Source organism: Triturus cristatus, chromosome 6 (assembly GCF_964204655.1).
Source record: "Triturus cristatus chromosome 6, aTriCri1.1, whole genome shotgun sequence".
NCBI classification, from domain to species: domain Eukaryota; kingdom Metazoa; phylum Chordata; class Amphibia; order Caudata; family Salamandridae; genus Triturus; species Triturus cristatus.
In genome coordinates this window covers 1086339681-1086364510 of record NC_140589.1, presented here as the reverse complement: position 1 = coordinate 1086364510, position 24830 = coordinate 1086339681, and the positions used below count along the sequence as shown (strand labels likewise).

Genomic DNA, 24830 nt, shown 5'->3' with positions numbered 1-24830 from the left:
GACAAACAAATATCACTATGCAGATAATGTTCTCTACACTGCTTAACCAAAGACTACTCTGAAACAGAGTACTACAGATTTTCAGAATCTTTCCACAATATTTCAGTTCTCAGATAAACTGAAGCAAGTCTGTACTTTAACCTTTGGTTTCTTATGCCTCAGGCCCAGAATTTAGCGGACTCATTGCTATACACCAACATATTAAAATACCTAGGGGTGTATGTATCCAAGATAAAAAAATATTTTTCTGATCTCAAAATATACAAGTCACTAGATAGATTTTGTATTTTTGAACTTCTCTCATTGGTCTTGTGGCCCTATACAAAAAGACATCACTTCGGAGATTCCTCTTCTTCCTTTAAAATATACGCTACTGAGTCATTGAGGAATTCTTTAAATACCCAGATGCTGAACCATGCCTTTAACTCCTGGATAGAGGTGCTCAATGAATCTCCATTCAGTTGCTAAACCAAGGAGTATATGATGGTGGCATACAACTACCTGTCCGTAAACATTATTAAACTGGTGAGTGCAAATGACTGGGCCTTCCTGCCCCATGATGACCACTAAATCAGGGTTGACAGGCATGCAGTGAGTACCCAGGATTACACAGGAGTCCTTTATGGAAAAGGAGGGGCTCACAAAATTACCTGGACATACTTCAGCAGTGGTGAAGGTATGGCAGGTTATGAATACATATCTTACATACCTAGGGTGGGCTAGTATCTTGATTAAATTAACTCCTCTATGGTACAGCGACTCCCTCAAAGAGGTTGTAGGGATTTTATAAATCGGATCTCATTGGACTCAGCAATCTGGAAGATGTCTGGGACTGAACTGGAATGGTATTCTTCCAACACTTTAAAAAGGGATACAAACTATCGGATACTGAGGCGTTTTGATGCCTGCCTGCAACTCAGACATGCATTGGCAGGCCCCTGTTCATAGTAACATTCTGCTGGAAAACAGCTCTCCGCTAGAAAGCAGAATCCTGTTAAGAGATATTACACAGAAAAGCAGTATCTTATACACATTAAAAAAAAAAGATTATTGCAAATTCACCAAATGCACTGAGTATGCTTAGAGCAAAACTGGTCTCTGACCTTGGTACGCTGTAGGACTGACTGGGAGGAAGCATTCCAGAGCTTATGAAAGGTGACCTATTGAGTGAGACTGGAGCTGATCCAAATTAAGATTTTAGAACAGACTTTACTATATTAGATACCAGATGATTCAGTTCGACAGGACAGACATTGTCCTCTGTTCCAGGGGATGCGGTCAGCTGGGAAGCTTCTTCAATATCATTAGGGTTTGTCCAAGCTTACATCCCTTCTAAGGGGAGCAGAGAGAACCAGGGGCTGCCTGCAGGCCTCACCTTTGAGATCTATTAATGGGTTTAAGCCATGCTGCACAGCATCCCTTATCTCGGACCATGCAGACAAGACAGATTTTCTATTTCCAAAATATAACTTGAGTAGTAAAAGTTTACTGTATATGATTAATAATCAGAAAACATAATAAAACCAGTAAGTAAACCCAAAAGTCGGGTTAAAAAGTGATGGAAGCCAGATCCACAATAATAAATGTTTTTCATGGCAAACAAATCAAAGAAACACATAACTGTTGTACAGATTAACAGAAACTAGTTATAGTGGCAAGGGTTTTTACGTTCGAGTTAAGCTCCTCCTCTTTTGCTGCAAACACAAGTTGTTTGTTAATGTCCTCGATGCTGATCAACGATTGTGTTATAATAAAGTGCTGGAAAGTAACTGCTTCCACATACTCCTGGAGTCCTGAAATACAAATGTTAAATACGTTTAGAAAATCTCTCTTAGTAGCAATCTATGTTAAATAAGAATACAGTTCACAGAATATACTGGATCTCACAGGCAGGGTAACAATGTACAAAAAGATCTTAAAATGTCAGAAACTAAATTTCAAATACGGTTTTCTTGAAAGGACAATGGTATTTATCCATATAAAAACTTTCACATTAAAAGCAGTCACCACTGCCACAAGTCACAACATTTATTTAAAAATATAAATACATTATTTATTGATTTTATAAGAAAAGCAGACATACAACAAATACATTGCAATTTTCTCAGGTTCATAAATGTAAAATTGAACTGCAAACTGTGCAGATTCGAATGCAAAAGTGAGATAAGATGGTGAAAAGGAGGGAGATATGTGGAACTGTGGGGCAGAGGGGACATATACCCGATATTGGAGGGATTGGGGAAATGCGCCGGATATAATTTCGAAACAGTATCAATCGACTCTGTCAGAATCCAATGAAAGGAGATAGTCCCGGATTGGCTGCCAAACATCTTTGGGTCTGGACGTGTAGGGTTGAAGTTGTGTATAGTCTTGACTGATTTTGTCACAATGAGACATGGATTTTAACCAGATAGAGCCTGTAGGGGGTTGTCTATTGCACCAATGGATGTCAACTTCCCTCTTGGCGAGCAGTATATACTACAGAAATGAACCTGCGTGCCAATTTAGGAATGTCATATTCGGGGAGCCCACTGTTGTGTAGTTCCTATAAATCTATATAGGATCTGTGCGTTTAGACAACATAAACTAAGGGATTGGTGTCCACACACTCCCAAAGGATATGTTCGCCTGTAGACCAGCTAGCTCGCAGTGCCACTATAAGCCTCCCAACCTTACCGAGAAGCGGATATTTTCTGGCAACTATCAAACATGACAACCATGGACCCCCTTAGGGATCGTGAAAACCGTGCACTACTTTTCCATCAGTCACACGTCCTCACTTGGTTTCAGAGAGATACACAGAATAAACGGTGGGGACGTTTTCAGTAAGCATTTATTGAACCAGTGTCATTCTAGTATAATATATGTGTGTTGCAACACCCATTAGACAGAAACAGATATAAATGATTACAAGCACCAACAGAGTAAATAGAAGGTAGAATTCTACCACAGTGCTAAAACAGTGAATGTATGCTGGCATATAGATACATGGTAGTAATCATGCGTACTCCTAAGATGCTAACCCTAGCTAAGTATACCTAGCATGTATGTATGTGGAAAGCCAAGAATCCCTCTAGGAAAGAGCCAACACCATTACCTAATGGGAGAGAACGAAGGACCATGTCTTGTTCTCAAGTTGGACACCCCGCAAGGAATGTCAGACCACTGCATGCTTGAATTTCTGCATTCAGGGACTTCAGCGTCTCTTGTCAGCATGGAAGCTTCTCCTCTGGTCTGTCCAGCTAAGGTGTGGTACGTATATACCCGAAAAGTACCCTCAGGGGTTCTACCTAGATGTGTCATGGTACTGTGGGCCTGTCGTCCAAGGATGACGATAGCAGTGACTTTTGTACAGAGTTATTATACAGACGATGGTAATCCTTCTGTGATACTAAGAATCCTCATGCATATTAAATTAGGCTAGTTTTCAAAGAAAAACACACAACATTTATTCGGCAGCTAACTAGGTAAAATGTCAGCGACAGAGCATTTATGTTGAGCAAGGTAGGACAAATGTAGGTAAAAGGTTGTGCAGCTACCTAGCCCTATATTGGGGCTCTTAACACACATCCGAAGGAAGTTAGATGAACAAGTGATAAGATATGCGAGTCTAAAAAGCATAAAATCATTGTTAAAAAACGAATGTAAAAAAAACTTTAAAATACGGTATATGTAAAAAAGCTCTATTAAGTCCTCTAGAAAGTCAATATACTTTTTAAACCAATTGAGCACATCAAAAACCATGGTGTCCAGTGAGAGCAATAGAGAAAAATAAAACAAAAAGAATGTTTTTGAATATCAATTTGAGTTGTTTTGAAAAAAGGCCGAACTGTTCCCATCCCACGGAGAGCCAAATGTTCATGTGTCCTGTGTGGGAAACGCAATATCACTGCTGCTTGCCTTTGCAGACGACGGTACCTGTAACACCTCTTGGATCAGGTCAATGGAGCAAAAGTGATCTTCTCCGGTTCCCACAGCTGCTGCTGAGGAAGCACTCAATGCCTGTGAACCTGTTGCAGATTCGGGGTCCATTCCGACAGGAGCTGAATCATCCTGTGGTGGCTCTAAGAATGCACACATCAACATGGGAATACGCTGAGCACACTGTAATATGTAGGCCTTTAAGAGGCCTAGTAGTATGTCTACGTCCAGCGGCGCAACCGATTGAAGTGTTAGACATATATACAAAACAAAGATGGGGGAGAGGAGGATATAGCTAGGTTCGTCCTCCTTGGTATATACAAGACAAAAAAAGATCCGAGATCGTGGATCAGGGAACCTAGCTAGTAGGGAAAAAGGAGGGGTCTACTTGATGAGTAAGACGCACCTCAAATAAAGAAAAGAAAATACTTTTCTTGAGTCCCCTTTCCTACATGTATCAGACATGTTAAAGATACGATGTACCCTTTCCCCAAAAAGGAGCAGAAAGTTAGTTTGCACTAGTGCCCGTATCTCAGCTGAAGTCCTTGCAACCTGGAGATCAAAAGTCTCTCGGGCTGAGGTTAAGGCCACATCCTTCTGTAAAAGCATGGCTTTCAGTCTGCTCAGAGAATCAAACCGTATAAGGAAAAAATTCAACAAAGGCCAAATAGGCGCCTCCCTGACTATCTGGGTCAGAGGAAGCAATACTTGCATACAACTAGTAACCCTGGAACTTACTGTGACCAGATATGTGATGTCTGGCATCATCCCACAACAACCTTGATCATTCAACATCAAGTAACTTCCATTTGAGAGTAGTTTGAACACCGGATGAATCACAGCAGCTGGGGACCCTTTCAAATGACACAATAGGTATGTAACCTAACAATTACACGCTCCGTGAAGCATAAATCCCTGACAAATTAGAGACCCACTTAAAGAACTATTACAGTCTGAATCGCTTAGAAAAACTCCAGTGTCCCCATTCCTGCATCTAAATCTGTACGGCAATTCCCAATACTCAGGAATGTAGCCCTCTCCCATCGCTTTGTATCTGCCTACCTGGTGATACTATAGACAGCATTGAAATTGGAATGTCGTGACTGGCAGTGTAATGTGGCCATGGTTTAACCATTCTGTGGAAGGTGACTCAGCCACGGTAAAAGGAAATTGGTCCAATTTTTCAATATGCATTATTGTATATTTTGCATCTCTTCATGCCATAGTTTTCTGTCAGATTGTATGCAGAAAACAGACGTACTGTTGATATACCGCCAGGGCACGTGACCAGAGTGCAATGAGTGTAACGTTCAGCTTAATAAATAATGTAATGGATCGCAACTGCGATTGGCCATGTTTAAGAACAGACAAATCCTGTTCTTTATATCTATTGCAGAAAACACAATGTTGCCCAGTGAATATATCCTGGATGTTAATGTGGTCATACCATTGTCGACTACTGCCAAAGCTTTTTCTAGGTTAACCCTGCCAATTTCACGCAATATCTCTGCAGCCTCCTGTCGAGAGATTTTCCATATTTCGTTATAAATAGCATATAAGAAGCGCATCTGACGTGGTTTCTGGGAACCTAACAAAAAAATCCCTAAGATCCATGTCATCTGAGAGTAAGGACAAGTGTTTCACCTGGGACAGTGTTCAAGTTCTCACCCGCTCTAGGCATAACTTCCCATCACTGTAGGATGTCACCACCCCCCGAATGTTCTTGTTGTACGTAGCATTGGTCAGGCCTATAGATACTAAACCCTTGGGTGGCACCCCTGAATCTTGACTGACACATATTTGTCTTGATAGGCCAAACCAACCATCCCTTCCAATTGGGGTCTGACGAATTGTACAAACCATCATGTAGAATGTCATTCAGTATATCCTCACTGTGTTGTGTGTAATTTTGCCACCCCTTAAAGTGTGTAGGCGAGGGCATCCAAGATGTGTTCAGGTCCTTGATCTTGACTAACCCGAGACAGGAAGTTTGTTGCACAGTGCCATTCAGGAAGATAATTTGCTTTGGTGTGTAAACATGCTCTAAATAAGGGCTCAGTGCCCTGAACTTGCCAATCTTTAGTCCCCCAGAAAAATTCTGTGTCGATGTCCCTCCAAAATTCGAAACCCTTAATGAGAGCTGGGAAAGAAAGGAAGCAGAGTATATCTGTTTTGTGTTGGTGAGCATATTTTTCTTTGCGGGTGTAGGTGCAACCTTATAATAAGATGACCAGTCTCAAGTGTTAACCCCAGAAAAATAAGCAAACTTCTGTGGAAACATTTGTGAACTACCTTTCGGTGGTATTGGGCAATGTTCCCATTGATGGTAAGTCAAAACATTACGTGGGATACTTGCTTTATGCAAGTAATGATGACCATAGTGTTGGTAACAATACATGGTGTCAAAATCAGATGTATCATCATACAACTCATTACGGGAAAATGCAGCAGATGGTTTTAAATCAGACAGCATATTATTTAGTTTCAAAGACCCAATCATCAGAGAAAGTAGGGAGGTGATGATATCATTCAAGGAAAATGTAAACAAGTGTGGTATTTTTAGAAGTTCAGTTGAACCATATACATCATATGCAACCCTTTCCCAAACTATTCCTTCAGGAACTGAAATTGCTGTAATGTTCACTAAGGACAAGTCTCAGTTTACGATGAGATGATGAATGCGATTTCAGGACCAAGCTCACATCTTCTACTACGGAGCGTTTTGGGAAATAATGTCTATTCAAGAGAAGGAAAAAGACAGCTACTACACTGTGAGAAGTTGGCCTGGCATATGCTGTCTCCTAGTTATAGGGACACCTTGCACCAGTCCAATTAGACTATTATTGATGATAGGTTTAAGACAACCTTTAAAGAAAGCTATCCTAGTGGTAGCTGTGGAGAGCAGCCTTCAGGCTAAGTCTTGAAGGAGTATTAAGCTTATTGTTTTACCATGAAAACCTCTTGAATGACCAAATGAAAGAGTAGCCCACACAGGTATATATATAAAATATATGTATTTATTCTAGACAGAATCCCACAGTCTCTTTATGAAGCTGTGGCAAAGTTACAATATTAAACAAGCATTGATAGACACAATAAATAGCACTATTAACATTGGGCCCCAGGGGGGACCAAACCATATACTAAAAAAGTGGTATAAGAACCACGACAATTCTACAGGCAATGCCTAGGGCATTCAGGATCGCTGGCCCCTTAAGAATCCACCCCAGGTTATGAGGAAGGGGACCCACGGGAGGCGCGTGCAGTGCAAGTAGCTGCTATCGGGATCTCTATTACAGCCTATGGAGAATGTCGCGGTTGGAAATAAACGTTTAAAAATACTTCTAGCAGGAGTACAAAGTTAAAACTTTAGACTTAAGCTTTTGAGATGCCCACTACCACGAGAGTACCGAGGTACCACTGTTACCCGCCCCAGGGAAGCCGGGTGCATAGGTCGTTTCTGCTGTCGGGTCGCGGGCTGATTTTCAATGGGAAAATAGTCAAAAGTTCTGCTAGCCAAAAGCGTCGATGATGCCGTGAAGATCAAAGATGTGAAGATTGTAGAGAAGAACCTGAAAGCAGAGGGGACAGAGTCTGGGTCACGGCAAAGTGACCAGGAGGCTCAAAGCGAAGAACCCTTCGATGTCGGGTGCTTCAGGTGGAAAGTGGTGTAGCTTGGATCTGCAGCCACGGGCTCCGGGAGGCTTCAAGTAAGGCCAGCTTTAGGAGGGCGACTGTCCCACGTCGGATGAGGGTCGCTGCGGTGTTAGTGTCTGGATTGGATCCACTAAGCCTTGGCAACCGCAACCCACGAAGAATAAACAAATCTGCTACAGTGCAGACCCACGAGGTCTGGGAGAGGTCTCCTTCGAGGAGACTGTAGAGCAGGCCTGGAGCAACCAGGGGAACTCTTGATTGTAAAAGTAGACCTCTGCTAGGGCCCACAAGTCGAGAGACAAGGGACCGCGAGAGGCAGCAATTTGGCGTGCGTAAAAGGGCACCCACGGGCCACCGGAGGGGGCTAGGGCGCTGGTCTTTGGCACAATTGCTGTAGAGTGGTTGGCTCGTAAACGGGCCAAAGCACAACTTCCCCACTGGTCAGGGTTGTGTGCTATGCAAGAGGTGGCCGATGTCCTGGGGTATTGGGGATCTCGGCACCCATGCGGTCCACGGTGCCCAAACTCGTTGAGCACACTCACTAGCCTCTGGGATGCGCTGGAAACCCACCTCAAGGTTTCTGGAAGTCGTCGAAGTTCGTGAGAGCAGCGAAGTTCCAACCGGGTCACTTGCAGTGTTTCAGGTGCCTGCCAAGCAGGGGGATAACTCCTTTATCCCAAGGGAGATTTCTTCCGTCAGCTGGGCAGCAGCAAGTCGAAGGTCAAGACTGTAAAGTTCAAGATTAATCTGAGGCTCTGGGGCCACGTTATTCACCTTTATCCCCAAGAATAGGGGAGTGTCCAGAGTAGTGTCCACCAATGGTAGGTGAGGCAGGAAAGGGTGGCTACACCCTCTCCCCTTTGTGTGTTTCCCACCTGGGCGAGGGGCAGGATGCCCCTGAACCGGTTCCAAGCGGTGTATGCAGAATGAGGCTTCTGCAGCTGCCTACGTGCAACTCTGAAAGGACATTTGGTGCACCCACCCTGTTCCAATCCACATTATCCTGTCTGGGGAGATGCTAGCACCTCCCTGCCACAGGAGCCCTATTGTCCAGCTGGCGAGGGTGGGGTTTTCCCCAGCAACAGCCAGCCGGGGTCGTGTAGGTGGCGGGTAGTAGCCATTTTGTGAAACTTGTGCACTTTTAAATTGGTGTCTAAATTCTGCCGCTTTTCCCATATCGCCCCTCTAGCAGGGGGGAATCGTACCCTCATGCCCATGGCTGGACTGGGGGTAGGATTCCTACATGTTTGACACCAAACACGATATGGTTCTGTGTAGCCATTCTCAAGTTATCGCGATGTCGCAATAGACTTATAATGCGGTTAAGAGTATATGGTATGGCTACACTACAAACAATGCAGCAATGATTTTACGAAGGTTGCAGAGAGGCCCTACTCATGTAGGGGTCCCCACTCACACATACCTCAGCACCCTGCCTTGTAGGATTACCAAGGCCTGCTATAGGGGTGACCTATGAGAGTATATGTGTTGTAATGGGGTGGGATATAGGATACCTATATCCCTGTAAGGGGTGCCAGCACCACCTTACCCAGACTACAGTAGTGGTCTGGTGGTGTCAGTTGTATGGCTGTCCCAGTGTGGCACAATAAGTGCTGCAGCCCTGGTAGGCCTACTGAGGGACCCATGCCCTGGGTACCTAGGGTACCATCTACAAGGGACTGTCAGGGCATCCTCAGCATCCAATTGGGTTGTACCTAGGGTACTCACATCGTTTAACAGAGGAAGCAGATAGGCTGGGGTCCTGGATAGCAGGGCCACAGCCTGGCTAGAGTCATAAAACAGCAAAAACATCAGCAAAATGTTGGGGGCAACTATGCAGTCAATGCCACTCTCCTACATACACCTATCCAAAAGACTAGGAAAAGTAGACCAATTGCAATCCAGAGCTGTAGTCAGGGAAGAACAAAGTAAGTCATTTTCAGCCAACGGTAGAAATTGTGAAGCTGTTGTGTGAGAGAAACAGGAGCTGGCAGTGACTCAGGTTCACTTGGATCCAGAGAGAAAGTATCAAAATCGGTAAAGTAGCCAGACGCAGTTCGATCTATCTTTGGGAGCTTAGCAGGTTTTGTAGAACTGGCAGACGACTCGTTTCGAGACATATTAACATAGATGTTGGTTGGTATTAGGCCATATTGAGATCAGTGTTTAATTTGTGTTTCGTTGCTGTTCAATTTCAACAGGCACGGGTTCATTCCATTGTTGGTAACTCCATTACTTCGAAGAGTAGAATCTTCAAAGGTTATTAGTCTTTATGTCTGACCTTCCTGTATGGTAGAGAGAGGAGATAAGCAGCTACCCAGGAGCCCATGCGGCATGCTATTCAGTATCGGCCACATAGTGTGGTTTGATCAGATCAATGGAGACAAATCTCTATTCTTTTTTTGCCGGCACGGGGCAGAGAAGTACTGTTCTTGTCCCTTCGACAGCCAGGACAGGAGCTCTGTAAGATGGCCCAAATTCTTTTTTGTCCTCAATCTTTTCTCTGACCAGGTTCCCAATCTTCGGGACCCAGGCAGGTCTTGCCGGAATAGCTTTCACTTCCCCAGTGGCGGTGCCTTTTACTTGGACGTTGCTTTGTAATGCCCAGAATTCATTGAGTTCCTGTAAAACAGCCAAACGATCATGGATGTAAAATGCTTTTTCATCTGCCACTGAGCTGCCACAAACGAGGTCAGGTACCCACATTAGTCCCAAACAGGACCTCATATGGAATAAAGCCATCAAGGGAACTTCATGGCATGTTATTAAGTGCCCTCTGGACCCCATATAGGTGTTTGACCCAACTGCCACCTAAGCCCAATACCCTCGCTGTTAAGGATTGCTTTAAGTCCGGGTTTTTCCTTTCCACAATCAAATTTCCATAGGGATGATATTGAGAGGAGTACTGCAAGACGACACCCAAACTTACCTTGGCTTCTTTGTAGGCCCTAGAGGTGAACGCAGGGCCACGGTCAGAATGTAATAGGCCAATTGCCTGTACCTATAAAGACTTGAAAATCCTTTATAACAGTTCGATCGTCAGCTGAGCACTGGGGCTAAACCCAAAGGAAATAGAGCATGAATCCACTGCCACCAAGATGTACACGTAAGCCCCGTCATATTGTAAGGGGCCGCAGTGGTCAAAATAACACATGAGAGAGGTCTGTCTGATATCAGTACTGGTGTCTGTGGCGGACGTGCTACGGTGGAACCCTTCATCTCTTGACAGATGTTGTACTTAAGGACAAAGCTCTTGGTCTGCTTGGTAAGACCTGGCCACCAATAACGTAGTTTCAGTAGTGAAACTGTTGCAGCAATACATGCATGTACTGAACCCAGACCCTCGTGTGCAGCTAGAATTAAACCTAATCTGTGATCCATATTTGGTATTACCCTAGCCCGCACTCCTGGAATTTAAGCATACGGAATGTTTTGCGCATCTAACTCGTAGGAGTACTTGAGTGAAAAGCCTTTTGGCAAGCGGAGCAAGCGGTTGACATCCCTGAGATCCAAGATAGGCACTTGTCCTTCTTGGGACCAGAAAGTAGTAGGAGTAACAACCACGACCTACTTCTGGGACAGGAACGTGCTTGATGGCTCCCTTGGCCAAGAGAGCCATAACTTCCTGCTGAAGAAGGGCCAGATGATCCTCTGACATGTGGTGGTATCTTGGTGGCATCTGCAAAACCCACCTGTCCGACGTGATTGTTCGCCAGTGGGGGAGGTGATGGCGGATCCTGCCGCATACTGCTGTTTGATGGGCCTGAAAGTTTGGACTAGGAGGGTTTGGAAGCTGCTGCGGGGGGGAGGGGGGGGGGGGGGGGGGGGTTTGGTGGACTGGCCCACCTGCTGGTCCCCGGAACCACAACCGTTGTTGCCACGTCCATGCCCACGTGAAGGTTGGGGAACTTGCTGCGGCCTGTGGCTCTGGGCGGGATGTAGCGGGGCACCCCTTCCGTGGCCACGAAAGAGGCAAAAAGCAGACTGCGCAGGGCGGGTGGAGAGGCCCAAGGACTTGGCCGAGCCTGTGAGTCCTTAAAACGCTCTAGAGCGTGGTCTGCTTTGTCGCCAAAAAGGTGACCGCCATCAAAGGCTGCATCCCTCCCGGCTGCAACAGCCTGGGAGAGCACTGCCCGGGCCTCCTCCGGACACTGAGGCAGCACTTGCACCACTGTATCCCACACAGAGTGGGAATAACGGACCCAAGAGACATGTGGTGTTTACGGACCGCAGTCCTAAGCTGGCGGAAGAGAACATTTTCTTTCCAAGATGGTCCAGCTTCTTGGATTCCCTTCCGGTGGAACGGTGGGGAAGACAATTTTGGAAGTGGAGCCCCCGTGTTGGGCCTGGACCATGTGCCCAAAAGGATGTCTGCGAGGGCCTCATTAAACGGAAGCAAGGGCTCCGAAGAGCTTGCAGCCGGTTGAAGCGCCTCTGTCAGGAGGTCTGTCCTGACCACCACTGTAGGAAGCTCGTGGTTGAGATCCTCGGCCGCCCTACGTAACACCACTGCGTACGACGCTCACTCCTCCGTAGCCACGGTAGGAGGAGACAACATGCCAAGGTCAGGCGAGGTGTCCAAACCACTGGCATCCCCCAGTTCCTCTCTCCAGTCCTGTTCACTGTCCTGGTCAGCTAGAGGGTCACCTGACCCCTTCCAGTCCTCCTCAGTATCTGGGTGCCATTCTGGTTGAAAAGGGGCCCCAGGAGTGAACAGGGGCATAAAAACCCCTCTCAGTGCCGGGCCCGGGTCCATTTCGGGATGGAGGCCGGGGTCGACGCCGACTGGCGTCGAACGCGGTAGTGGTGCTGGAGGAAGCGGCGCTGGTGGAGGCATATTCAGGTCAACCAGCGCCGATCCGGATCCAGGCCTGGATCCAAGGGGGCCCTGCGGCAACGGGGCAGGAGCTGCTGGCGAAGAAGGGCTAGGCCCTCCAACCGAGTCTGTGGGGCCCGAAGGCGCACAGGCGGGCTTGGGCCACTCAAAAATGGCGTACATCGCCTTGTAGAACGTATGAAGCTTGGCGGGGGTCGCTCCGGGTCCCGGAAAGGGAGGGAAATGCGATGTCTATTCTTCGGGCTCTGCGCGTGGAGCCGCGGGTGGGGCACCACCCGCATTCCTCGCCTGGACGACAAGGATAAGTCGAAGAGCCACAGTGCTTCTTCGACTTCTTCCTTATGCTTCGACTTACCCGACCCCAAATGCAAAGACTTGGAACCGGAATGATGGTGGCTCCGCGACCGGTCCCTCGACCTCCCTCGCGACCGGGACCTCAAATGGAACAGAGCCAACTGCCGATGCTTAAGCAGCTTTCGGGACCGCTCCCGTAAAGCCTTTGGCGCCATCAACCGGCAGTCGGAGAACGACTTGGGGTCATGGTCGCGCTCCAGCCAAAAAAGACGCACGCGATGCGGATCAGTCACCGACATTATTTGATGACAGGAACCGCATGGTTTGAAGCCGGGCATCTCTCGTGCACCTTAGGAGTTGAAGATTCGAAAAAGAAGTCAACAAAACTCAAGAAAAAGTTAGTGAAAAAATGACTGAGGTACCGATCTTGCCGGATCTGAACTGGCTGGCGCACAAAAGGAAAGAACTGTCGCCAGCGCGCAAGGTCGGCATCTAAGTAGCTGCCGCAACGTCATCCCAGCGACACGATGTCAACGACGAACGTGGAGCAGACCGACGCCACTTTCCGACGCGCAGAGAAACTTTCCGGATCCAGTCTGACGCCTGGGGGTATTTCTAAGGTAAGGAATCTATAACTAACATGTTTCTTTCAGATAAGCCTATCTTCATCTCTGCCACTTGTTCCCAAAGTATCTTGTGCTTTACTGTGCAACCTTTGGAATTTCTAAACCCATTCTGGCCCCAATAGTGAAGATATTTGTTGTATGACAGGACACAGTAAATTGAACCCCACACATTAAGTGTGGGGGAGTCCCAATCAGTATTTTTTAGTGCCACTATCAGGGCTTTTAGTTCTGCCAGCTGTGCCGTACAATCTCCTAGCGACTGCGTCTGCGTATTGCTAGGACGGAACTTACCGTCCAGCATACGTCCCTTTACAATCGCGCATGTATTGCCGTTTACTTCCTATGGCCGGCTCGGCAGATCTGTCAGTGTAAATGATGTATTCATACTGATCTAGAGACATTATTTAATCGGGAGAGGATGTTCTTGTTCATATTGCAGAAATCCTTGTGTTTTTAATGCAGATTCACATTTCTAGTCTAAAACTGTTGCAGTGAGAGAATTAGGCCATTGTATCAGTTGTGGATGTAATGCTTTTGCGTTTGGAACACCTGCTTTTGTAACAACATCTAAGTCATGACCATTATGCGTTTCCCCTGCGCTAGTGCTCTTTCTCTCAATACAGCAGTTGGTACTGCTGTCAGTATTTTTTCTGTGAATGCAAAATGCATCTCTGTGTTTGTATACAAATGTGATTTGTATGCAATGGGTACTGTTTCGCCTTCATTGAAGGCTAGGTATGTATATTCTGATTAACCCGCTATGACATGGCTCATCAAGTTCATAGTGTTCACACATGTGTGTAAGTGTTTAGAAGCTATCCTGTCAGCTTGTAAGGAACGGAGAATTTGTGTGTTCTTGTGTCCAATGTCGTACTGAAAAATCAGGTCTTAAGTCGTAGAAAGGTTTTACTTTTTCTGCGTAATCCAAAATGTATGTTCTGCGAAAATTTAGGAATCCTTTCAGAGTTTTCAGAGGTTGGAGCAGCGCACATTTTTCGGAAAAATTATCTGCCAGGCTTTTTCCTTCACTTGATGAATCATATCCCAAAAATAGGACATCGAGGTGGACAATTTTTGATTTTTTTAAAGTTACATTTGTAGCCCTCAGCGACAAACCCCAGAATTGTGTTGTTCACCCTACTCAAGTGAACCAATTGTTCATCGTCCGTCAGCTAAATATTATCTACATAGTACAATGCCTCATCAAAATGTTGAAGCAACTCTGATACTCTTGCTGAGAACAACCCAGGGCTATTCTTATAAACTTCGGGCAGTAGAAAAAAATTGGCATTGAGAGCCTAGGGCTGAAAATACTGTCAAATATCTGCTTTCAGGAGCTATATTTTGGCAGAATAATCTATTTGAGAATTCTAGTGTTGTTTTGAGTTTCTTCCGCACAATTAACTTAGCACTGTGCGCATTTTGCACTGCAAATGTCTTTGTGCAGGTGTTTAAATGCCTGTAGTATAAAACTAGACAGTATGAATTGTCAGGTTTTATTACGTGAAACAAAGGAATATTCAATGAAGAGGTGCAATTCTCAATAACACCTTGATATTCAAGTTGATCCGAGATCTCGCTGATTTGCTTGTGTGTCATGTTTTATTTGTACTGCCTCTGTGGAGTTGGGAGTCGTTTTTACTGGGATTTCATGGTGAGGTTACTCAGCATCCTACCCTACATGGATACACTGCAGGAGCTAGTGCTACCAACCACTCCTGTGAGTACGAATATTTTGGCGATTCTGGAACAAGGTCGAAGAAAGCTGGTAAAATTACAGTTTCTCCTTTTGGGCAGTCCATAACAACCTCAGGTGGCCAATCCTTTTCACAGGATATTGCATCCACATTTCAGGTTTTCCCAAAAGAGACCTTTCACTTTCCTTGGTTGGTCCCCCTCCATATGGAGTGTTATTTCGTATAACTGATGTGGGACTCTTACCTTTGTACCAGGTGTTTTCACCGTGATACGCTCATCCAACTCTGCTGTCACTAGAAATTCCATCAGGTTCTGGCGAGCTATTGCTAATTCTGCTGCGCTGTCTAGCATTGTCAGCTCCCACTCCCGGTTCAGTAAACAAGACCCCAGTGGCCTGCGCATTTCCTATTTTAAGGTCAGCAACCTTTTTTTATTTAAATTGAGGTTTTGATTTGGGTTTATCTTCTTATTTGAAAATGTAGTCTGAAGTGCGATGTGTGTCTCTTGGCTTGACTCGCTCTTCTGATCTGCGTTCTGGCTGTCCTTCCCTGTTGATGATGATGAGCCCTGAAAGGAGCTAGAGAAACGTGTGTAAGTATCCTGATACCGGTCAGGTTTTTTGTAATATTGTCACGGTTTCTAAGGTTATATTTTCTATCCGAGGGCTCCTGTTGAGGAGACCCACCCTGTGATTTAGATGCATTCTGTCTGTTATAGGATTGTTAACATCCCATTTCTTTTTAGAAGAAATGGGCGCTTGCTTGGAGTTATCCTTTTCAGGATTAATTGTGGTTTCACTGGTCTAGCCCCTAAATGATCTCTACCCAGCAAAGCATAGGTATCTTCGATAATTTTAGGTAATTGTCGCTCCTGTTGTGCAGGAGTACATTCCCTCAGACGTTGACGTATAGCCACTGCTGCTGCCTCCCCTTTTATGTTGGCTAACATAATTGTGGATACCTGGGAAAAATTGCCTATCAATTTCAGCCCTAAGTCCAGGGCAGGCTCAGCCCCGAACTCGTTCTGCATTTAATTCAATACCTCTAGTAGGACTGCTATTGAGGGGGTACCATGTGTTGTAGTATAAACGGCAGCGAAAACTATACCCCATGTGCTACAATCGTCTATCAGGGGAGCCATTCCCATTGGCAAGGAAATTGTCACTATTTTGTGTTTTTCTTGCTGGCCAGTGTGTGGAAAAACTGCCTCAAGCTGCTTTATTTTCTGTGCTATCCAGAATGGCATGTGCTCATGTTTAGTGGGCATTCTTCACATAATTGTGTTCAGTGTTTGTGGGTCGATTTGTGTTGCGGTTCCTTGTAGTTGACCTGTTTGAGTGACCCTTGTAGGTTGAAGTGTGAGTGTTCGCATTACGAACTGTGTAAGATTTATGTAAAGTTTTATTATTTCTTTATGAAGTGGGCTTAAGTCTGCTGCTGGCAATGTGTCAATCTCTGGATGCGGTGTGTAAGCAGCTAAGACTGGTCAAGTCGCACTGTCTCTGCTGAGCGGACAGTCTCACTTTTTCTGTGGTGCCATATAGTGTAGTTCCAGTAAATCTATACAGGATCTGTGGGTTTAGACAACATAAACTTAGGTATTGCTGTTCAGACTGATTCCAGACACTCCAAAGGATATGTTCGCCTGTAGACCAGCTATCTCACAGTGCCACTATAAGCACCCCAACCTCACTGAGGAGCAAATAGTTTCTGGCAACCATAGAACATGAGAACCCTGACCCCTCGAGGATCGTGGAAAAAAAGTACTACTTTTCATCAATCACTCGTGCTCACTTGGTCTCAGAGAGATGCACAGAATAAATAATAGGGATGTTTTCAATAAGCAGTTATTGAACCAGCGTCATTCTAGTATAAAATATGTGTGCTGCAACAGCCATTAAACAGAAACAGATATATATGATTACAAGCAGTAGAATTCTACCATGGTGCTAAAACAGTGAATATAGGCTGGCATATAGCTACATGGTAGTAATCATGAGCACTCCTAAGATGCTAACCCTAGCTAAGTGGACTTAGCATGCAAGTAGGTGAAAAGCCAAGAATCCCTCTAGGAAAGAGCCAACCCCATTACCTGATGGAGGAGAATGAAGGACCCCGTCTTCTTCTGGTGTGTGTGCGTGCAGGGACTTCAGTGTCTCGTGTCAGCATGGAAGCTTCTCCTGTGGTTTGACCAGTGAAAATGTGGTACTTAGATACCCAAAAGGTACCCTCGGAGGTTCTACCTAGATGTGTCATGGTACTGTGGGCGTGTCGTCCAAGTATGACGCTAGCGGTGACTTTTGTACAGAGTTATTATACAGAAGATGGTAATCCTGCTGTGATACTAAGAATCCTCTTGCCTAATAAATAAGGCTAGTTTTCGAAGAAAACCACCCAACATTTATTCGGCACCTAACTTGGTAACAGGTCAGCGCCAGGGCCATTATGAAGAGCAAGGTAGAACAAATGTAGTTAAAAGGTCGTGCAGCTACCTAGGCCTCATACCACCAGGGGACGAGGGACGAATGATCGGTGTGCTTGATAAACTACGAATGTAGAGGTGAAATAGGTGCATTTGAAGAGGTGAAATTGGTGCATTTGAAGAGGTGGGTGAATAGTGTCTCCACGTAAGCATTGGGGGGGTCCCATGTTCGGCGTCTCCGCATTGCCAAAAATACAGATGTTGTTTCTGCGGGACCACTCCTCCAAATACTCGCTATTTATGGCTACAGTTTTGAGAAGGCGTTCCAGATTTTTCAGGCGTTTTGTCGTGGATACCTCTTCATTCTCTAAGCTGGAGATGCGCTCCTCAGCAATGTCTAATCTGCTGCTCTGGCACTCCAGGCTCTACCCCATGCCATTGATACAGTTAGTGAGGGTATCTAGACAGGCATCTACAAAGTGGAATCCTGCTCTGATATCTGTCATTATAGCCGCAGTATCCACCATGTCTCCGGTATTCACCAGTCTGTCCGTAGGTTCATCCGTGTCGAAATAGGATCCTCCAAGGCAGTCAGATATTGGTTGCTTTAAGAGGAGCTTAAGATGTCTCGGGTCTCCCCTGCCCATCACTAAAGTTGTCAGTGGCATATAGCAAAGAGACACGGCATGCAGGAGGACCAGTGGAGGAGTGTGGCTCAATGGTTAGAGTGGCAGACCCTGAAGCAGAGTTCTGGCCAGGGACCAGGGTTCGATTCCCGCCTCGGCGGGGCTCAGGCTCAATTTCCTCGGACCTGTCTATTCTCGCCTCGGTGCCTATTCTAATCATGGGTCCCACGCTGCAACTCTGGGCAATAGCTTGCTTAGCCTCCACACCGGCCCCAACAGCGCTACGGATGCCTGGCTTCACCCTGGGGGTGCCCAGGAGTGGACACTTCACAGGGAAAGCCAGGAGGGGTTCCACAGCGGTATGAGTATCAGCGCCAGGAAACCGCAAAGGCGACACCGCAAGGTGGCCGTCTGGTGACAGTGCGCTCTAGAAGTACCTTGACATTTACATTTCACAGGGCACCCAGGCCAAAGCATCTGCACCACCATGAACTTCACCACCAAGCCGAGGAGAATGAGGATTCACAGCATGTAAAGACTGGATCAAATAGAGGAAGCCCACGGCCCCAGTGCTGGTCCAAGCCCGAGGCACCGCAGCTCTCCGCAGCGCCTCTAGTAGGTTGGCCAAGGGTCCATTAGTGTCCCGGCACTCGGCGTCAAAGAGTGGGGATCGGGCCAAAAGGTTCAGACAGCTTGAGTGACCAAAGGATAATGGGATCGCTTGGCCAGTAATGATGTCTCGCTATAGGGATCCAGAGAGAGCGTGAAGTGAGGATGATTTTGCCCCGGTGTCCTAGTGTGTCCACATGAACCCAGGGAAGGCAGAACTGTAAGTGTGGGTGAGGGACGCCCCCTCTTCAGCAATGAGGGAATGAAGTGGGAGGAGATTGTATTTGTCAGTCAGCCAAAAAGTCCATGACGGGGAGGGGGGTATTTAACAGTATGGTCAAGGGACTACGATTTGATGGGCGTGTGCGGAATAACAAAGTCCAGATTATAGAAATAAGTTTTTACTTAAGTTTCTTTATTTTTCAATCAGTATAAAAAAAGCTTTAAGTTCCAGCCAACGCGTTTCGTTCTCCGTGGGAAAACTTCATCAGGGCTCCTATGGAATATCGCCGAGTACTAGGTTCACAAATTTATAATGGTTCCTGAGCTCTGCCCAAAATCTGTCCCGGTAAAAGTGTCTGGATCAATCCCGACCTCACATGCGACCTAGATTCTGGCTAGTAGTTCTCACTTTTAAAAAGGCCAAGAGTAAATGCCACAAGCTCAAAGGTGGATATATGTAGATCATGGGTAAATCCCTGCACCAAATCGGAGTCTGTATAAAAATTCAGTTGTTACTGTTATGCTCCCACTCGAGAGGCTACGTCAATCTGTATATTTCGCAAGTTTATCACAAGTTATCAAGTATCTGAGATTAAAAAAGTAGAGCCATTGAATGTAGTTAGGTCTCCAGGCAATATTCTGGAGTCTTATGAGGGGAAAAGTTCCCACGGCTTTATTGAGCCCGTTCGTACGATCAGTAGTTGGGAGTGCACTCAATCTGGACTTTGTTATTCCGCGCATGCCCATCAAATCGTAGTCTAAGGATCTGGAGCACAGACGCATCAATAGACGGTTGATGCCAGGGCTTGCTGCGCGGGATCTGTATATATATCAGAACTGGCATCAGGTGCAGAAAATTGTAGTCAACCGTCTTTTCTCTTGTTCTTGAGTATGGTCAAGGGAGTTGACCAGTAGGAGACGTCACAGATGACTCTGGCAAGGGCTAATTGCAGCACATGAAAGCCTCACTCACTGCAGGTCCTGAAATTGCAGGTCAGCAGACCCCGGTAGGCGGGGGCTCCATCCGTCCAGGGCAAACAGCCACACAGGCAGTTCCCTGAGGGGGCACCAGGCTGCAGCAGCAGTAGACTGTCTCCACACCACAACACTCCCCCGGGGGCCAGGCAGCTCGAGGAGTTGAGGCTGCTGACCCAGCGAGACTGTAGTCTTGGCCTCAGGCTCATCCGTGGCCCCTATCGCAGTGGGGCCTCCAAGGCAGTGCCAGGCAGTGCAGGCCGGCAATGGTTTTGCTGGTGATCCAGTACGTCTGTGCCCCGGGAGCGCCCCCCCCCCCCCCCCCCACATTGGCATCACACAGCCGCCAGCTGCCCTCAGCAGGATCGAAGGAAGTATGTCCGGGTTTCAACGCAATCCATGCCGATATGCGGAACGCATTCACCGGAGATTCACAGGCAGGCAGCCATCTTGGTTGCCGTCATGGCCACGCCCCAAGTCACGACATTCATTACTAGTAACACCCCATATCCTGTGTAATGCACTTACACAAAATTGTGCTGAAAGAAAGAGAAGCAGTTAATGCAACGCAAATTTCGGATAGTAGTAAGAAAAACATAGCTTAGGGCAGGTTGGTAATTCCTTCCCTGTTCGTACTAGAATCCAAAAAATGGAAATGGGTAGTGTTTTCTAAATGTTTGTCCCTAGATTCAGACACATAGTTGGTTATTGGCCAGCCTAGTAGACTTCCAACTACTTCCATTTTAGTTAATTAATTTTGGTTACACTACCGGAGGTGGGAGTAAAAACCAAACCTGTGCAATGCGATGGTTGGTCATAGCATTTAGATGGGTATTAAGTACTGCCAGTGGGTTCCAGGAATGACCTGGCAGTATATGCATGTTACATACATACCATTTTATGTCAACATGAGAACACTCACTTTTTAGAATTTCTTGGTCAGGCTTAGGGTACAGAAAATGAATATTTTGAATGGTAATGTTAACAGTGTGTGGGAGATCGCCATATTATTTTCCACTATCTGACTGCAGACCTGGCATCTTTCAAAGGAATACCTACACGGCTTGATATATAAACAGTTAGGAAACTGTAATAACCATTCAACCAGTAAAATAATTGTGTTGGATAACAAATATAGATGATATGTAGATTCTAGAATAATCTAATGAAGAGAGTATGAATGGGTGATACAGAATGTTTAAGGGTGTTGACAACGCTGAGATTACTGTACTAGTTAACATGATTCGGTTACATAATATTTATGTACAAATAGTGCATAATACATAATCTTCTGTAGTAAAATACAAACCCTAAATGTGTCAACTGCTTCTAAGATACATATCATATATACAATACTCCTCCAACAGATGAAAGTTGTGAGAAGTTGGCCTGCTATATGCTGTCCACTAGTTATAGTGGGCACCCTGTACCGGTCCAAACAACCCCTTATTGATGATAGGTTAAAGACGACCTTTATTGAAAGCTATCCTAGTGGTAGCTATAGACAGCAGCCTATAAGTTTCGAAGGTGTATATATATATATATATATATATATATATATATATATATATATATATATATATATATATATATATATATATATATATATATATATATATATATATATATATATATATATATATATATATATATATATATATATATATATATATATATATATATATATATATATATATATATATATATATATATATATATATATATATATATATATATATATATATATATATATATATATATATATATATATATATATATATATATATATATATATATATATATATATATATATATATATATATATATATATATATATATATATATATATATATATTATGCATTTATTACTAAATACACCCCTCTAGTCTCTTTATGAGATTAGAGGCAAAAGCACTTAAGTTACACTTCAAATATTACAGTAAATTAGCACAAATACACGTTAGGCCCTAGGGGCGGACCAAACCATATACTAAGAAAGTGGTATAAGAACCACGACTTAACTAGAAACAAGGCCTAGAGCCTGTAGAATCGCTGGGACCCCAAGGAACCACCCAAGGTACTGACACAGGGGACCCACGGAGGCCGTGTTCAGTGTGAGAACACAGTCGTGAGCTCCCGTTAGCTTCTATGGGGAAAGTCGCGGTTAGATTTTTAAAGTTAAAGGACGCTTAGAAATGGACTAGGACCAAACCCTCTTGGATTTAGACAGTTCTAGGGTCAACACCCACGGGAGGAGCGGAGTACTCGAGTTACCTCACCCAGGGAAGCCGGGTGCATAGGTGTCAAATGGTGTCAGGTCTCGTCGTAGTTTTCAGTGGCAGCTGACGAAGAAGTGCTGCTGCCGGGAAGATGCGAAGTGTCCGAAGAGATCCAAGCCTGGATCGGAGATGTAAAGAACCTGAAAGCAGAGGGGACAGAGTCTGGGTCACTTGCCAGTGACCAGGGGCACAATAGACGAATGACCACCGATGTCGAGTGTTTCAGGTAAAAGAGGCGAAGCTTGACTTCAGCCACGAGGACCAGGAGGCGTCGAGGACGACCAGGAGTTGGATTCGAGCTGTCCCAAGAAGGATGTCGAGTGCTGCAGCGTCGGTGCCCGTATTGGACACAACAAGCCTTGGCAACAGCAACCCACGCAGAAAGGAGAAAGATGCTTTGGTGCGGACCAGCAAGGTCCTGGGGACTCCCCAAGCGATGGAGAGTCAGGGCACGTCTGGAGCAACCAGGGAAGCCCAATAAAAGTTACCTTTCTCAGGGACCCACAAGTCGACGGACAAGGGATCGAGAAGGGATCTCGAGAGGAATCACAAAATGGCGGCCCACGGGTCACTTGGAGAGGGCAGGTCGGCAATCTTCGATGGATTCACTGCTCGGGGTCTGGGCTACAAGTAACCCAATGCACAGCCTCAAGGGACGTCGAGAAGCTATTGCACTAGCAAATGTGCATGGTGTCCAGGGATTCCGGTTCCATGGTACCCACGAGGGCAACGGGTCAGCCTCTGGGAAGTCTGGAAATCCACCTCTGGCGTTGCAAAGGTTTCGACGTCCGGCCGGAGATGCAGACCGGACAGAAGAGTCTTTGGTGCCTACCAAGCAGAGGAGTAACTCCTTTACCCAAAGGGAGATTCTTCAGTCATCTGGCGTTGAACAGATCGTCGAAGGTCCAGGATTCAGTTTCAGAGTTTCGTCCAGGAATATCTAAAGTCCTGGTTACAGAGGTTCCCTCTTTATACCCAAGGAAGGGGTTGGACTAAGTCAGGGGACCCACCTATGGGAGGGTTTGGAAAAAGGGGTGGCTACACCCATTTCCTTTGACCAGTTTTGCGCCAGAGCAGGGGCTGGTAGCCCCTGTGACCGATTTGAACTGGACTATGCACAGGGACACCAAGTGTGCCCCCAGTGCAGGACTTCAAAGCATTCTCAGAGTGCACCCACCCAGTCCCAATACACTAAAGCCTGTCTGGGAGGTGGTAACACCTCCCTGTGATATGAAATCTATTGTCCAGGCCTCCCCTGCCGGAGTTTCGGTCAGCAGCAGGAGGCCAGACACGTGTCTGTGGCTGCAGCATCCATTTTGTGATGCTAGGGCTCTTTTAAGCTGGTACCGGGTATAACGGTGCTGTCAGGCCTCTCCCTCTAGAAGGGTGGCATCATACTCTCACACTAGTTACTGGTGTGGGGGTATGATTCCCAGGTATTTGACACCAAACACAACATGTTTCCGTGGCAACCAGTCCAAAGTTAGCATTTACCGTTTGGTTATAATGCACATAAGAGTATATGGTCAGGCTGTATCACAGACAACCCGTGAGAAGAGATTCCGAAGGCTGCAGAGGGGCTCTGCTCATGCATGGGCACCCTCTCACACAAAACCATGCACATGGCTCATACCTGAGCGAGTTCCAGTTTTCCGATCTAATTCGTAAAACTCTTAATAGGAATGGGCTTTGGCCTCCAATTTTAGCATACACTCCCCAAAGATCAAAGCAGTCACAACAGCTGCCAAGAGAAGGAATTATGAAAGTGGGCAGGTGGGAATCAAATGCACGAGGGTCATACAAGAAAAAACATGCTTTGACAACAACATGGCTAAAGGTGAACCAGTGAATTCTATCTTGCGTGCTACCTTTAATTTGCAAGCTTTGCAAAACGTTTTTTAGGGTTCAGGAGTAGGTAGTGTTAAAGGGTATTAAGTGGTTTTTAGGGTTCTGGGATGGGTAGTGATAAGGTGTAGTGAGGAGTTTAAGAGTTCAAGAAAGGGTAACTTAAAATTTCAGTATACTAATTTAATATGTATAAAATACATATGCAATTAAATACAATATCGCTATTGTAATTTGTAAAAATCTAATTTAAAATTAAATTAACTTTTGGGAATTAAACAGACTGATGTTAATTTTACCTACTAGCATGGCCAGCAGAAGAAACAAAGTAAGAAAAAAGGTTGCCCGCACTTATACAGCCAGGGTGTAGCAGTAGATAGCTAAAAAGCAAAGGTATGTGGAACCTTTGTTGACAAAAAGTGACACTGAATAGTAGGGGACACCAAGGATGAGGATGAAAACAACTCATCCCAACCGCGAAGGGCATGCTCTCAGACCATGCAAGGCCGTATATTCTCATCATGCATTTGGGAAGGGAGACTTGACAGACCTGGGTAGATGGCCACTGCTGGTAGTTCTGGGAAGAGATCTAATGACTTTCGCCAAGGCAGTTGGTCAATTGTACTCATCGGGACCGAAATCAAACAGATTTGAATACCTGAACATCACTAGGTACAAATTCTGCAACGGATGGGGTGGAATTCATCAGGCACAGTTAGATGGCTTGCATTTAGCTTCCATTTTAGTTCTTGAGTTAACTTAGCCTCATTTTCTAATGGAATTTTGTACATGCTTCTCTATTGCAAGATTGGACCTTGCA

The 24830-nt window shown here is 45.5% G+C and overlaps 1 protein-coding gene across 2 annotated transcripts in view; it reads right to left on the bottom strand.

The window, feature by feature from the left end:
• Positions 1-24830, bottom strand: part of TSNAX (translin associated factor X) — a 346461-nt gene that overhangs the window by 95436 nt on the left and 226195 nt on the right. For both annotated transcript variants that reach the window (XM_085611968.1, XM_085611969.1), the window contains one exon: positions 1669-1793. In XM_085611968.1, the coding sequence (XP_085468094.1) occupies positions 1669-1793 (125 nt within the window). The remainder of the gene's footprint in view (positions 1-1668; positions 1794-24830) is intronic.